At 44.2% G+C, this 13,680-nt stretch overlaps 1 protein-coding gene across 2 annotated transcripts; it reads left to right on the forward strand.

Moving 5' to 3' along the window:
* The first annotated feature begins 1,749 nt into the window (after nt 1-1,749).
* SAP30 (Sin3A associated protein 30) lies at nt 1,750-11,603 on the forward strand. Of its 2 annotated transcripts, XM_073341647.1 has the most exons (4): nt 1,766-3,264; nt 5,321-5,443; nt 8,643-8,741; nt 11,283-11,603. In XM_073341647.1, exons 1-4 carry the CDS (start codon nt 2,950-2,952, stop codon nt 11,403-11,405), a joined length of 660 nt encoding a protein of 219 aa, XP_073197748.1. In that variant the 5' UTR covers nt 1,766-2,949; the 3' UTR covers nt 11,406-11,603. The 2 variants fall into 2 exon arrangements, with proteins under 2 accessions (XP_073197749.1, XP_073197748.1); XM_073341648.1 differs by lacking the exon at nt 5,321-5,443 and having other exon boundaries at nt 1,750-3,264.
* Nucleotides 11,604-13,680: the final 2,077 nt, after the last annotated feature.

A 13,680-nucleotide genomic window follows, 5' to 3' on the forward strand; every position in this document is an offset into this window, starting at 1 on the left:
TGATGCACAGAAAAGTTAACTGACTTGCTTAAGTCCATACAGTGGCAGAGTATAGAACAGAAGTATAGAATAAAGCCCAGGTCTCTTGACTCCCAGCCTTAGATCAGTCCACTAGACTGACTAGACCAGGGGTGGGCAAACTACAGCCCACAGTCCGGATCTGGATCCCCAACCCCCTGCCCTGGCCCTGCATGCAATTTCCCCACCCAGATGTGGCCCTCAGGCCAAAAAGTTTGCCCACCCTTGGACTAGGCCATAGCTTCCTAACTACTATTAACTCTCCTTTAGTCTTTGACACATCCCTTCCATGTTATTGACATGTCTACATGCCCAACAGAATTTCAGTTATGTGATTATTACAAGAATTTCAAATTCCAGTGTAGATGGGACCTTAACCATGTACTGTAATACCAGGTTACAGAATCAGATTAAAATCCCATCTGCACTACAGATTGGAATAGTTATAATCAGGTTTCCTGACTCAGAATTGTAGTGTACACAGGGCCTGTCTCCTCAAATCACTCTCTAACCTCTCAGTCACTCTGTTTTGATTCAGTAACTATTGAATAATCTGTAATTAATACAACTGAATGAATATTTCAGTGACTAAACTCACTTCTTTGACTATGGTCAATATAAATCCCCATTTATTTGAGGGGGAAACTCATTACCATGGGCTGTGCAAACACATGAAGAAAAACGATAGGTCAAAGTCTGGCTCTTCACTCTATCCCTCAGCCAGGGAAAACTGAACTATTATATATGCTTATGTTAATTAACCTTTTTTGTACTTCTGTACAGTTTTGATACTAGATTTGTTCTGAACAAGTGCTTTCACCCTTACTGCTCATTACCTCTATTTTAATTGTTCCCTCTTTTGAAGTCAGTTTTGAATTTTGACCTCTCCATTGTGCTTGACAATACACTGAGCAGAAAAATTAAATTTAACTAAGTTCTGGAAAGAGAAACTAGTTACTGATAGAAAAAACTGTTACTGCGATATAGATGTCCTACTACCAACAAGGGAGATCTAGGAAAATTACAGGCCAAGAAATGGACTAAGTTTGTTGTTAAAGTCTTCTTTACTATCCTTTTTAATTATAAAAACCCCATTAACCCGTATTCCTTAAATTTCTTTCTAAATTAACTACACTTACATCTAGTTTAAAGCTATCAGTAACAAAGAGCAAGGATCAATTATTCTCAGTCAACGCAGGCAAAATCATAGGCTAAGTGTAGCGCTGTCAACTTGCTCTCATTTGAAGAGGTGACACTGCAACTTCCTGAGTTCTACCACCACCGTCTAAACCAGCCCTCTGCATTTAAGGGGTGAACACAGAGAACTGGAGCGAAAAAAAGGAGAGAGGAAGCTAGGTTGGGGGAATAGGTTTTGCAGAAAGAAGTTCTAAAAACCTGCCTGGCGCGCGACCCCTCGCTGAAGACGAGGTGCGAGCTGTGCGCGATGCCACGACTAGAGGAAACCGCGCGGAGAAACAGAAAGCCGAGATGCTGCATCCCACTCTCGAGCCTGCAGTTGCTTTGTGCGCCGCTGAACTGGCCCGCCAGTGCACTGCGGTGTCTTTGGGGAGACAAAAGCTCTCCTGCCTTCTCCTTGGGCAACTCCGAGCAGGGGAGCTGCAGGGGCTGCCTCTGGAGCGAGCCCCTTTCCACGCGGCAGCGGAGGAGGGAGCTGGTCACCGCGCGCACAGCAGGGAGCTCGGCAGCCCACTCAGGCGCCCGCGTGCCAACATGGCCGGGGCGCGCCAGGAACACGCCTTCGGCGCGGGGAGGTGAAGAGACGCGCCCCGAGGACAAGTTGCCTGTTGCTTGATGGGACCAAGCGGCAGCCGCCGTGGGTCATTTCCCCACCCCCCGCAATAACCCGCCGTGCACACATCACCTCCGCCCGCAAGCGAAAACCCCGGGCAGAGATGGGGCCTGCCAGCCTAGGCCGAGCCGCCCTGGCAGCAGCGGCGCTTGGGGACGCAGCCCCGGGCAGGGAACAAGGGGCTAGGCTCAGCCAGCGGCGCTGAGAATTGGCTTTACAGGAAGGGCGGGGGAGGGCGCGAGCGGCTCCGCTTCAGCTTCTGCCACACAGACGTATTTCAAATCTTAACGGCTGCTGCTCTACGGCCAGTCTTTGAATGAGGAAGCAGACTAGGAGCAGGGCCTCACGGGGACTGAGGAGGAGAACGCCGTTACCAACCTCGCCCCGCCCCTATTCAGTTTGGAGTGTGGGGGAGGAGCAGACTCATAAACTTCTACAGCGGCCCTCAAGGCCCGCCGCCAGCCCTGCTCGCGCGGTGCATTTCGGGAGCTGTAGTTTTTCACCCCTCCCCGCCCTTGCCTACGCTGCAATGATAGAAACTACAGCTCCCATGAGCCCCCTGAGGCGGGAGCCCGCATGCGCATTGCGGAGCGGTGCCGCAAGCTGGGCGCCGCTGTTGTTACATAGGAAACAGCTGAAAAGTCCCCACATGACAGTGGGGGAAGGAGGAAGCGGGGTGACCCGGGCGATGGACGTGGCTTTTACAGAGTGAGGCGCTTGGCCGCCACAGGGAATCCCCCAGCAGCCTCGCTTCCCGACTCGAGTAGAAGGGGGCCGAGCGGGGATCTCGCTGCGCCCCTTGAAGGAGCCCTGCTTTGCCCTTGGGAGAGGGGTTGTGCCCCCTGTTGTAGGGGCTCTGTCTGCCGGGGGGCGGAGGTGACCCTTAAGGGGAGGATCGTGCCCCCTGCAGGGGACGCTGCCTCTCTCAGGGGCGGCTGCTGATGGGGCAGGTTTAAATCCCTCCCTTGCAGCCAAGCGCATAGACAGCGGGGAAGTTTGATTCAGTCCGGGCGGCAGGGACGGATTCTGCTCCTCTGCCGGACAAAGGGGCGGCGCAGGCGGGCGAGGAGCCCGGGCGGGTCGGTAGCTTCCTCTGCCGGGATCGGGACGCTGCTGGAGCAATGAACGGGTTCGCCCCGGAGGAGGTGACCCAGAGGGGGGGGGATGCCGCCGCCGCCACCGTCGTTGCTGCTGTTGTGGCCAATGCAGCCGCCACCGTGGAGGTGCCGGCGCTGGGGTTAGGTCCCGGCGCTGCCGCAGGTACCACCGCCGGTTCTGCGGGGCCCCCCGGTGCTGCCGGCCCTGGGGCTGGGCAGCTGTGCTGCCTGCGCGAGGAAGGTGAGAGGTGCAGCCGGGCCGCCGGCAACGCCAGCTTCAGCAAGAGGATCCAGAAGAGCATCTCACAGAAGAAGGTGAAGATCGAGCTGGACAAGAGCGTAAGTGACGTGAAACCCCCTCCCCAAGCCCGCTGCGCGCCTCTGGGGCAGAGGAGGATGCCCGGGGGCGAGCGTGAGGGGCAGCCAGGGCCGGCCGGTGAGTGAGTCCCCTCTCTCCCTGCAGTGCGCTCTCATCGTGGCAGGTGGTCACGGCTACTCCTGCGGGGTCACTGGCCCCGAGCGCCCCCAAGGCAAGGAGACCCGGGGCTGGTGGGGCTACCGGGGAAGCGCCTTGGGGCTTTTGTTGTCGCTATTCACGGGACAATGTGTCTGAGGCGCCGCGTTGCAGCTCTCCGCGCAGGACGCACTGCACAATCGCTCCCCGCAGCCTTACTCCGGCCTCAAGAGTCGCCCCCACAAAGGCTTAAACTACTTCCGCCTTCCCCGCCCCAGCGACTGTGAGACTTGAGGCAGCAGCTTCTATGTTAAACTGTGCTGGGCTTTGCCCTTGGTACGGTCGGCTGACGCTGGAAGAGTGAGTGAAGCTTCAACTGCTTCTGCTCAGTGTGATGGGGGGAAAGGCTGCTGCTCTTTCTTCCTCCTCCCTTCTTCTCCCTCCGGAAAAGTCAGGGTGGCATTCCAGAGAGAGGCTGTTTGTCCGGCTGCCCCTCGACTGCAGGGAAACCGAGGGGCTGCACGTCCCCTCCGCCACCCTTCCAGAGTAGGGACTCTCTACATGTTTGTGTGGCTGACTCAAGTGAGGGCAGCAGACTTGGCCGCTCCGCCGCGTGTTGTACTGCTGCGCGTCTCTCTTTGCCACGGTGTCTTCCGCTTGGCAGCCATCAGGCTTTTCGTAGTGCTCCTCTGTCTGTACAAGAAATCGCCACAAGCTTGTGTCACTGCGCAGGCAGGACGAGCCCTTGTCTCCCTTCCCCAGTCTGCTGAGAAAGAAACACCCTTTGGTAGCAGATACATTTCTAAGATTCGGAGCAGTGTTAATCTGCAGAGCAAATGTCTGCCGGCTTCCTTCCCTAGTGAATACTTGTTTCTTCAGAAGAGAAATTCACGAGTATTTGGCGATTGATATTTAATTGACACAGCAGAAGTGTTAGGGGATGCTGGCCCGAAGAGGGGCTTCTAATATGCTTGTTACAGTTACCACCTTCAAGAGATTGTGTAAACTCCTGTTGTTTGGGAAAAATGATTGCTAATTTCTATTTGTGCTTCTGTTGAGGGTTGTGAGCTTTCTCTTTGAATCATGGTTTATGAGAGCGCTCTTGTGAGGTAAACTTAAGCGAACTCTAAATGGGCAAAGAAAACTCTTTTTGCATTAACAAAAGGAAAAGCTTAGGACTCCAATGTTTCAGTTTATACGTTTAAAGAAACTTCATTTAGGCCTCCAATTTGTTTTTATCATCCCAAATTTAACTTTCTACGTGCTTGATTTCCACCCCCACCCTGTGCACCCACAGCTCCAGTTGAAGCCAGTGGGAGCTACTGGTGCATAGTAGCCCTCTATGTTTATATACATTTCCTCTATAAAATAACTTCTTGCCAGATTTTTTTCCGGTTTTTAGGCACCTAACTACTGGCCCTTCATCTCAAAATGAGCTGATTCCTAGAAAAAGGACATTTTTAAAAAATTGATGTGTATGTATTTTATTTACAATGACTTTTCATGGATGGTGGAAGTAAAACCTAGGAAGAGAGCTGTGAAGTGAGACAGCTGAAGTCTTGCTTTTTTGTCCATTTAACAGAACTTCAAAGTAATTTTCATACCCCATTCCCTGCATTCTGATGAGTAACCTAAGAGGGCTGTACTTGGCTTTCTCTACAGCCTGTTAATACTAATTTTGAATTGGCTCACTGCAGCAGTACAGTGATACAAGGGGTTTTCTAGGCCAAATGGGATGCAGTAAGTTATAGCATCTCAACTTTTATCTTGTGGGTTCTGGTAGAAACAGAATTCTTAAACTCATAATTAATGTTACGAAAACCTCTTGATGGATATACTTCAGGGTAAATTACTGCAGCATGTAGTTTGCATTATCATGTATTTCCTGGATGTTAGACTAGTGTGGATTTGTGTTTAAAACATGCATTGCTACTTTTTTAGGCAAGACATCTTTATATTTGTGACTTCCACAAAAACTTAATTCAGAGTGTGCGAAACAGAAGAAAGAGAAAAGGCAGTGATGATGATGGTGACTCACCAGTGCAAGACATCGACACTCCAGAGGTAGCTGAATAGTTGTCCTGGCTATTGTCATGTAAAGCTTGTTCTTAATTGCTACCAAGTCTGTGTTACTGCAATTTTTTCCAATGTTAATTTGTTCAAGGGGTGGGAGAGCTCCTGTTTCACTCACTTCATTAATATGTTTCATTTTAATGTTTCTTTATCAATTTTGATATAATTATATATTCAAAGATATTAACATATATAATTTAATGGATCGATACATTTTCATTTTGTTTTACACACAGTATTTTTCCCAGAAAGGAAAGTTGGAGTTATATACCAATTTTAACTTTGATAAAGGTTCCTCCTTCATGACATTTTCTCCACAGATTCCCAGTGGGGGAGGCATGCGCTTACCCATACAGTAGCAGAACCATTTTTGAGTAGGAATTGGTTGTTAGAGTGCACACTTAATTCACATGATTCCTAACATTTCATAGACTGAGAGTATAAACACCTCAACTGTCTCCCAGTGCCTCTCTCTGTTCTGCCAGAAGGGTCACAGAGCAATTCTTTCAATTCCTCCATCATATTAGCATTACATAATTAGTAGTTCTAGTAGGGTGTAGTGAACTTGAAAGACATAGTTCAATATTTGTAGTTTTTTAGCTTTTGTATCAGTTTTTGGTAGGGGCTGCATTGCAGGAGATGGCAGATTAATGTAGGAAAATGGAGTTTAAAAGGTGTTCATCTTGACCTGCTGTGTTCTTCATTTCAGATGGGCATTACCTGGGAAAGGGCACTCAGCTGGAGGCTGTGATGCCTGTGAGATTTTCTCCAAAAGGCCTCCAAAAGCACTTTACTTCAGAACTTGCTCCTTCAAGTGTTGTTGGCAATCCATATGTCCATACTGCAATTAAACCCCTGTGGCTGGCCCTGACTTAAACAGGGCTGTTTAATTGCCATGTAGACATTCAGGCTCAGGGGAGAGTCCCAGAGGCCAGGATCCAGCCCAGGCCCCAACATCTGTACTGCAATTAAACAGCCCATAGCCCGAGCCCCACAAGCCCAAGTGAGCTGACGTGGTTCATCCGCAGGTATTTAATAGCAGTGTAGACATACCCAAAGTGTCTCCAGGCATTAGTAGTATGGCCACTAAATTTCCCTTAGTGCAAAAATCTTGGACTGGAAGAGGGCAGCTCCCTTTTAAAGGCTCTGATGGAGGGGCTGTCAGTAGTCTCAGAATAGTCATTTTTGCTGCGTCCTGTTTCTCTTCCTTGTAAGATCCATTCATCAGTTAATAGAAAATTTTATCTAAATTACTTTTCTATCCACACTCCTGTACCACATTGATGACACCACAGTGCTTTTGGAACCATAGTTTCTGAGTATATCAATGCTGGGTTTTTTGTTTTTTTTTTTCCTGTGGGATCTGCATTTCTTGGTGCAACTGATCTCATGCTATGGATTTCTCTGGATCATAAAAAGCAAGTCACTTGCCAGACTGCTGCAGCTGCACTTCCAAAAGAAGCCTAGCTCAGGAACACATTTGAAGAGCCTCAGTTGTCAAGTCTTGATAACACCAGAGTTTCTTACCCAGGTTTTCCTCCATATGGGTATCATGCATCTTAGATGTGTGTGGCTGTATGTTCTTCCACTTGTTGCATCAGTGGCCTCTTGAATATGAGATCAAGGTCTCCTTCGAAGAAGAGGAAGGGTCCTCCAAGGATGCCTTGGCCTCCATCTGAGTTCCCAGGATCAGTAGTTCTTTGAAGTGGCTTCTGCACATTCTCACTGATGGAAAAGGTATCCCCAGCACTGCTAGCTTCTGGAATCTTGTGGAAAGCTTAATCTGCCTTTCTACTCTGATGGAGTAAAGGCTTCTCAAATCAAATACTGGTTTGAGGAATGGGACTCCCCTAGACAAATCAGATGTAACTAAGGCCCTACCAAATTCATGGTCCATTTTGGTCAATTTCATGGTCATAGGTTATTAAAAATTGTAAATTTCATTATTTCAGATATTTAAATCTGAAATTTCATGGTGTTGTAATTGTAGGGGTCCTGATCCAAAAAGGAGTTGTGGGGGAGTCACAAGGTTATTGTAGGGGGGAATTGCGGTACTTCTGCACTGCTGCTGGCAACGACTGCCTTCAGAGCTGGGCAGCTGGAGAGCAGCAGCTGCTGGCCGGAAGCCCAGCTCTGAAGGCAGAGCCACCGCCAGCAGCACTGCAGAAGCAGGGATGGCATGGTATGGTATTGCAGCCCTTACTTCTGCACTGCTGCCTGCAGAGCTGGGCATTCAGCCAATAGCTGCTGCTCTCTGGCCGCCCAGCTCTGAAGGCAGCACAGCAGTAAGGGTGGTAATACCGTGACCCCTCCCCCCCCCAAATAATCTTGTGACCCCTTTGCAACTCCCTTTTGGGTCAGGACCCCCAGTTTGAGAAACACTGGTCTCCCCTGTGAAATCTGTATAGTATAGGGTAAAAGCACACAAGACCAGATTTCACATGGGGAGACCAGATTTCATGGTCCATGTTGCGTTTTTCATGGCCGTGAATTTGGTAAGGCCCTAGATATAACACATAGGCATCTGATTCTGGGATGACAGGGCAAATGACACACCTCTTCACCATTCTTTGGTTATGGAGGAGCTATGGGGCTGGCACCATTCCAAGCTTGGCCAGGTTTCCAAGTGTGCAGTAGCTCACGACTTAGCCTAAAAACTATCATTAAGGTTGCTTCATAGTATTAAGTTAATCCCTTCTCAATTCTCAGGACATCAAGATGTTGGTTTTGGGAGGGCAGTGTTGCAATCACTGTTCACCTGGCAGGTCTTCTCAGTCAAACCATCTTCTCGGGGATGTCACTGCTAGTTCATCTCCTACAGTGGGGCTGTAGGGTGATCAAATCAGGAAAGAGGAAAAAGGGGTTTCTTAATAGTGATGTTTGTTCTCCAGATGGTGCCCTTAAATAAACCTTTTGGGAATAGAGAAACTGAGGGAGCACTGGGCTGAGATGTGGGTATTTATTATATCCTATATTATGAAATGTAGGACTTAAGGAGATTCTAACCCCTGATGGACAGTAGTTCTGTGGGACTCTGGCTATGCGCATAACTCCTACATTGTGGCTGTGTAGAGGCAAGATACTTCACCTTTTAAATCATAAGTACATTACAATTAATAACAAATTAATCCTCTCTTTAGCCCAGCTAAAGATACATGCTAACTTTAATGATCTTTTTCTTCCTTTCTAGGTTGACTTATATCAGTTACAAGTAAACACACTTCGAAGGTACAAAAGACACTTCAAGTTACAGACCAGACCAGGACTTAACAAAGCACAGCTTGTTGAAGTATGTATGAATGTCTGTTCCGTAGCTGACAATGTAATTTACTGTTACTTGTGGCTCTGGAAAATGTGATCATTACCAACATATTAGCATAAGTAACATATATTCTTGTCTTTAGTCAACTATAAATGTTATCTATCATTGCCATAGTTAATATACCACTGCATTATAATTAGATTGTATCCTGCTCCACAAACTCTTCTCTTTGCATAAAGAGAACATGTGGATTGGATTTTCTGAAAATAAAATGAAGTTATTTATCTAATTTCTCCTCCATGATCTGGTCTTTCTGTCCCCAATTCCTGAGCCAAGAGCACTCTAGTTAAGAAAGAAAGTCAAAAGTAAAAGCTCAGGTTAGAGGAAGGAAGTCGGGTTTATACGTATATACTCTGAAAGAATCCCGAAGTAGTTTATAGAATCGCAACATTGCTATTCAGAAACATGTAGCTTAAGACAAACAATGGGCCTAAATCTACACTCAGTTACCTCACTGCAAAACTATAGGCTTCAATGACACTGCTGCTTTGCAGCTAAAGGCAGAATTAAGTTATTCTGTTATTTTTGCAGTAAAGTTCTAGTATAGTTTAAAAGTACAATTAATAGAAATATGGGTACAAGTAATAGTAACAATGAGAGATCTGGGCATCCGATTTCATGTCTCTTCTTATAAGTGCGGAAACTTGCAAAACTAAGAGCCACACAAATACTGAAATATCTGTAAGCACAACAGAATGCTAGCATGTTTGCAAATTTTGGTCTTCTGAAAATATAATTTACTTGGTAAGAGATCAGTATTCTAGTCAAAACAAATAGTTTAAAATGTGGCACAGCCTTTACTTTAGGGAAAAAAAAGGGACTCCATTTTGCATTGCAAACACACAGATCTGGAATGTTAATTTAAATACTTCTTCTGAAAATTGATGGTCCTCTGTTAAAATGCTATCTGAATCTTCATTGTGTTGTCTAGTTTTATGAAATGTTATGGTGAATTGCATTTGTGTGTAAGCATTTTGTAGATCTCTCCACTAATCAGTGTGGATTAAAGCCAAAATTCGTAAATGTATGCAAGAGGCTGGTCTGTAAAAGAACAGTATGTTGCCAACACTTTTGCAACTGCAAGTATGAGTTTAAAATTACTGTATATTATTCTCTTTGTATGCAACTTAAGACAAGGTTTGAGCACTTATTAAATTGGCAGAAATGTGACTTGAAATAAGCCACAAATGGCTTTTTCAAAATAAAAATGGAAACTTAAGAGTGTATGCTGATTTAGTTGCATATTATAAAATACTTAATAAAGGAAGAATAAAACTGTAGGCTACTATAAAATTCTGGCTAGTCTACAACCAGCTTGTACTGTTCATTTTTGCCAGACTTCTGGGTAGAACAGTGGGGGCTACAACTAGCTTTTGTTGCTTTTCCAGTGGCCATGAAGTGCCAGATTCAATGTTTTAGAGCTACCTTCTTTCCAGAGGTGTCATCTGTGACCTCCCCAGTTGATCACCGTTTTATAGCAAACTTGGTTCTTGGGAATGATGCCAGGAAATTCTGAGCATGTTCATTGAGTCACCAGATGTCCTAATGCAGTATAGATGCTTTAGTAAGTCAGTTAGAATTGAACTTTTAAAGGTACACTGTCACTTAAAAAACATCACCTTTCTAAATGGTTAATTTACTGTCTTCACAAGTAACTGTTGAGATTACTGTAACTAAAAGAGATTGAGAGGGATTTTTTTGGTTTACTTTGTGCCTTTCACTAAACTTTGTGTAGTCATTTTCTCCTCTTCCTCCCCAGCATGTATGGGCATTTTGCACAGCAACAAGGGAGAGAGTGATATTACAAATCCACAGTAACTGGCAGGGGGAATTGTTTCAGGTACTACCCCTGCTCCCTACTTAGATACATCTTGTAACCAACAGTCTTATTTTCATAAAGGGTAAAAAAAAACTCAAAAGCAGTTAAGTGAGGTAGGAGCCTTTTAGAAAGATTTGACCAGTTTAAAGGGCCGTGACCAAAGCTGAACTTCACCCTTGCTGACTGCTCAGTTATTACATGTCTTCCTCTTTATAATCAGGTTAAAAAACCCAGGGACAAGCTCTTCTACCCCTCCAAAAATGATCAAATGCAGGGCCTTTCCAATATAATAATGATCCGGGACTTCCCATTTCTATTATATTCTACACTCAAGCACTGTACACACTCCTAAGTACCTTTTGTGGACTCTTACCTCTCTTCTGAAAGGTCAGCTTTGTGTAGCTGAGAAAGCCATGGATTTCACTGGATTGGGTCCATCTACTGCAATTCACACTTTAGACTATTGAAATGATACACTGTCTAATCCTTGTGTGATCCAGACTGTTGGATGGAGGCAAATATCTTCACCCCTGCTAGTATTGATTTGTTTGATCAAATCTTTAAAAAAGGAATAGATGTCAAGTTTGTGTTTAATTCTGAATTTTAGTTCCATTATCTAGGAAATGTGAACTTGTTGATTTGTATGTAACCAAATGGCTATTTAATTTCCTTAAACTTTCTCTTTATAGATAATTGGTTGCCATTTTAGGACTATTCCAGTGAATGAAAAGGATACCTTAACATATTTCATCTACTCTGTGAAGAATGACAAGAACAAACCAGATCTAAAGATGGACAGTGGTGTTCACTAGGATGGAAAAAATGGGACTAATACTCAAGTTGCAGATCTAAAGACTGTTTTTGACATGCAGATGCTTTCTTTGTAACTTTTTTCAGAGAACTTCTCTGATTTTATTTTTCATGGTCTTGCTGACTCTCTGAAAAACAACCTCCTCTAAAATGAGATTTCCACAGCAAAAGTATTTTAAATAAATATTATTGATACTGTTGCTCAAGTGTTCATGTGTGTTTGTAATTTATTTAGTGAGTTATTTGTACCTAATAATAGTTTGGGTTTTGCCTACATATATTTAAAGTTATTAAAAATATTCATTGTATTTTTTTAATTATAGAAGTATGCTAAAGATTAGAGTGTGAAATGTGTTTTGAAATCATCACACTACAACATGATTTTATATAGTATAAAATTTAGCTCTGATAAATTCTAAACATAGTTGCTCCAAATTGAAGGGCCATAATAGAATTGCTCTGGGCTTCCTGAATAGCAGTGACTCTTGTAGTTGTTATAAATCATAAGTATAAATGGCTGCACTTGTATTTTCTTTTAGAATTCTGGTATGCAAAGATCTTAACAGAGTTTTTTTGAGATCTCTAGTTTCCTCACTTCTGGGATATGCACTGCTAAGCCTCAGGACCATCATGCTACTATAAAAAAGATGGTAGCTATTTAGTGCTCAGATATCCACATGAAGATGGAAAGACTATCACCATTTATTATGGAAAACTTCTGTTGCTTTGAACAATGATTCTCTATTGATCTACATATGCTGCTACCTGGAAATTGCATTGGAGAAAGGACGGCTGCGGAACTCATGCTCTGTTTCAATATTGTTTAATAAACATGCTGTGTTTTGTTCAGGTGAAGTCTGCATTAACTCACAGCTGGAAAATGCATACAGATCATTAATTTAAAGAATTTTTACCTTTACCTATAGCACTTGCATCTAAATGTATATATTTTAGTAAAGTTTACAACATGCAGTGTGACAGCTATGATACAACACAAAACCTCCTGTAGTTCCACTGAACCCTTACCAGAACAATGAAATTCTGGATGATGTGCAATTTTCTGCTTTGTTTTCTGAGCTGTGAGGAGAAACAAGTGAGATGGCATCTTAAAACTAAGAAGGCAGCATCTCTCTATGTTCAGTGAGGCATGATTGATATAAAACTCTGAACATTACTTCAATGATGAGCTACCTTCACTTTAAGAAAAATGTGTGAAAGTAATATTATCGTTGTTTACCCTGTCCCACATGCCGCTAGATGTGGTGGTTTATCAGGTTCTCGCTGTCCTCTAAAACTTGCTTTTATTGCTGTGTGGTTCTTTGGTTTCTCCTTACCTGTAGCCCTTCATTGATGGAAATAATCCCCATGCTCAAACTACCTGTTTTCCCAGTAATTATCAGTGACGGAATTTCTTTTGCATTTGCAATGTCCCATACATTTTCACACTCTCTTGATCAAACTTCAGCCAGCACTGTACAACCAGACATAGCTATTTGCCTGAATTCAATCGTGGACCTTCTCTTCTAATGTGTGCATTGATTGCATTGTAATGTTTGTAAAGTGCTTTGAAAACGAAGTATTACGTTAAGTGGCACCATCCTACTGATGGAAATAGAGTAAGTTAAATTCAGTAAGATAGTAAGTAGGATGCCCAAAATGTGGATGTATTTAAGCTTCTATTGCAGGGGTTCTCAAACTGGGGATCAAGGGGTTGCAAGGTTATTACATGGGGGGTTGTGAGTTGTCAGCCTCCACCCCAAACCCCGCTTTGCCTCCAGCATTTATAAAGGTGTTAAATATATTTTAAAAAATAGTTTTAATGTATAGGGGGTCGCACTCCGAGGCTTGCTATGTGAAAGGGGTCACCACTACAAAAGTCTGAGACACCCTGTTCTATTGCATCTTAATCATGTTACACACGACAAGGTTTGAAATATCTTCTTTGGTACTTGACAGGGGTGAGTGGAAACTTTCCTTGGTGCAAGAGGGAGCCAAAAGCCTAAGTTTTGACAGAAGCTAAACTTCCAGGCTTAAGCTTTTGTTCTTAAAAAATAAAACATTGTTTCTGGCTCTTAATACTGTGGCAATTATAACCTCCTGCATGAGAGAGAATGTGGTGCTGTCTTTTTGAATCTGCAGCTTGCAGAGCCTTCCCCAACCAGCAGTAGAAGAAGGAATTTGGTGAATTTTACAGAAGTGGTAAATTTTACTGCCACATTCAGAATGCTGTATGAAGATGTGACAGTGACAATTGTCAGTTTTGCTGCTACTGCTTTG

Source organism: Lepidochelys kempii, chromosome 4 (genome assembly GCF_965140265.1).
Source record: "Lepidochelys kempii isolate rLepKem1 chromosome 4, rLepKem1.hap2, whole genome shotgun sequence".
Classification (NCBI taxonomy): Eukaryota; Metazoa; Chordata; order Testudines; family Cheloniidae; genus Lepidochelys; species Lepidochelys kempii.

Excerpts from the sequence above, each read along its gene's own strand:
- SAP30 (XM_073341647.1), top strand. The coding sequence starts at position 2,950 with ATGAACGGGTTCGCCCCGGAGGAGGTGACCCAGAGGGGGGGGGATGCC. Across the intron at positions 3,265-5,320 it reads AGATCGAGCTGGACAAGAGC|GCAAGACATCTTTATATTTG; the intron begins GTAAGTGACGTG and ends CTACTTTTTTAG. Across the intron at positions 8,742-11,282 it reads ACAAAGCACAGCTTGTTGAA|ATAATTGGTTGCCATTTTAG; the intron begins GTATGTATGAAT and ends TTCTCTTTATAG.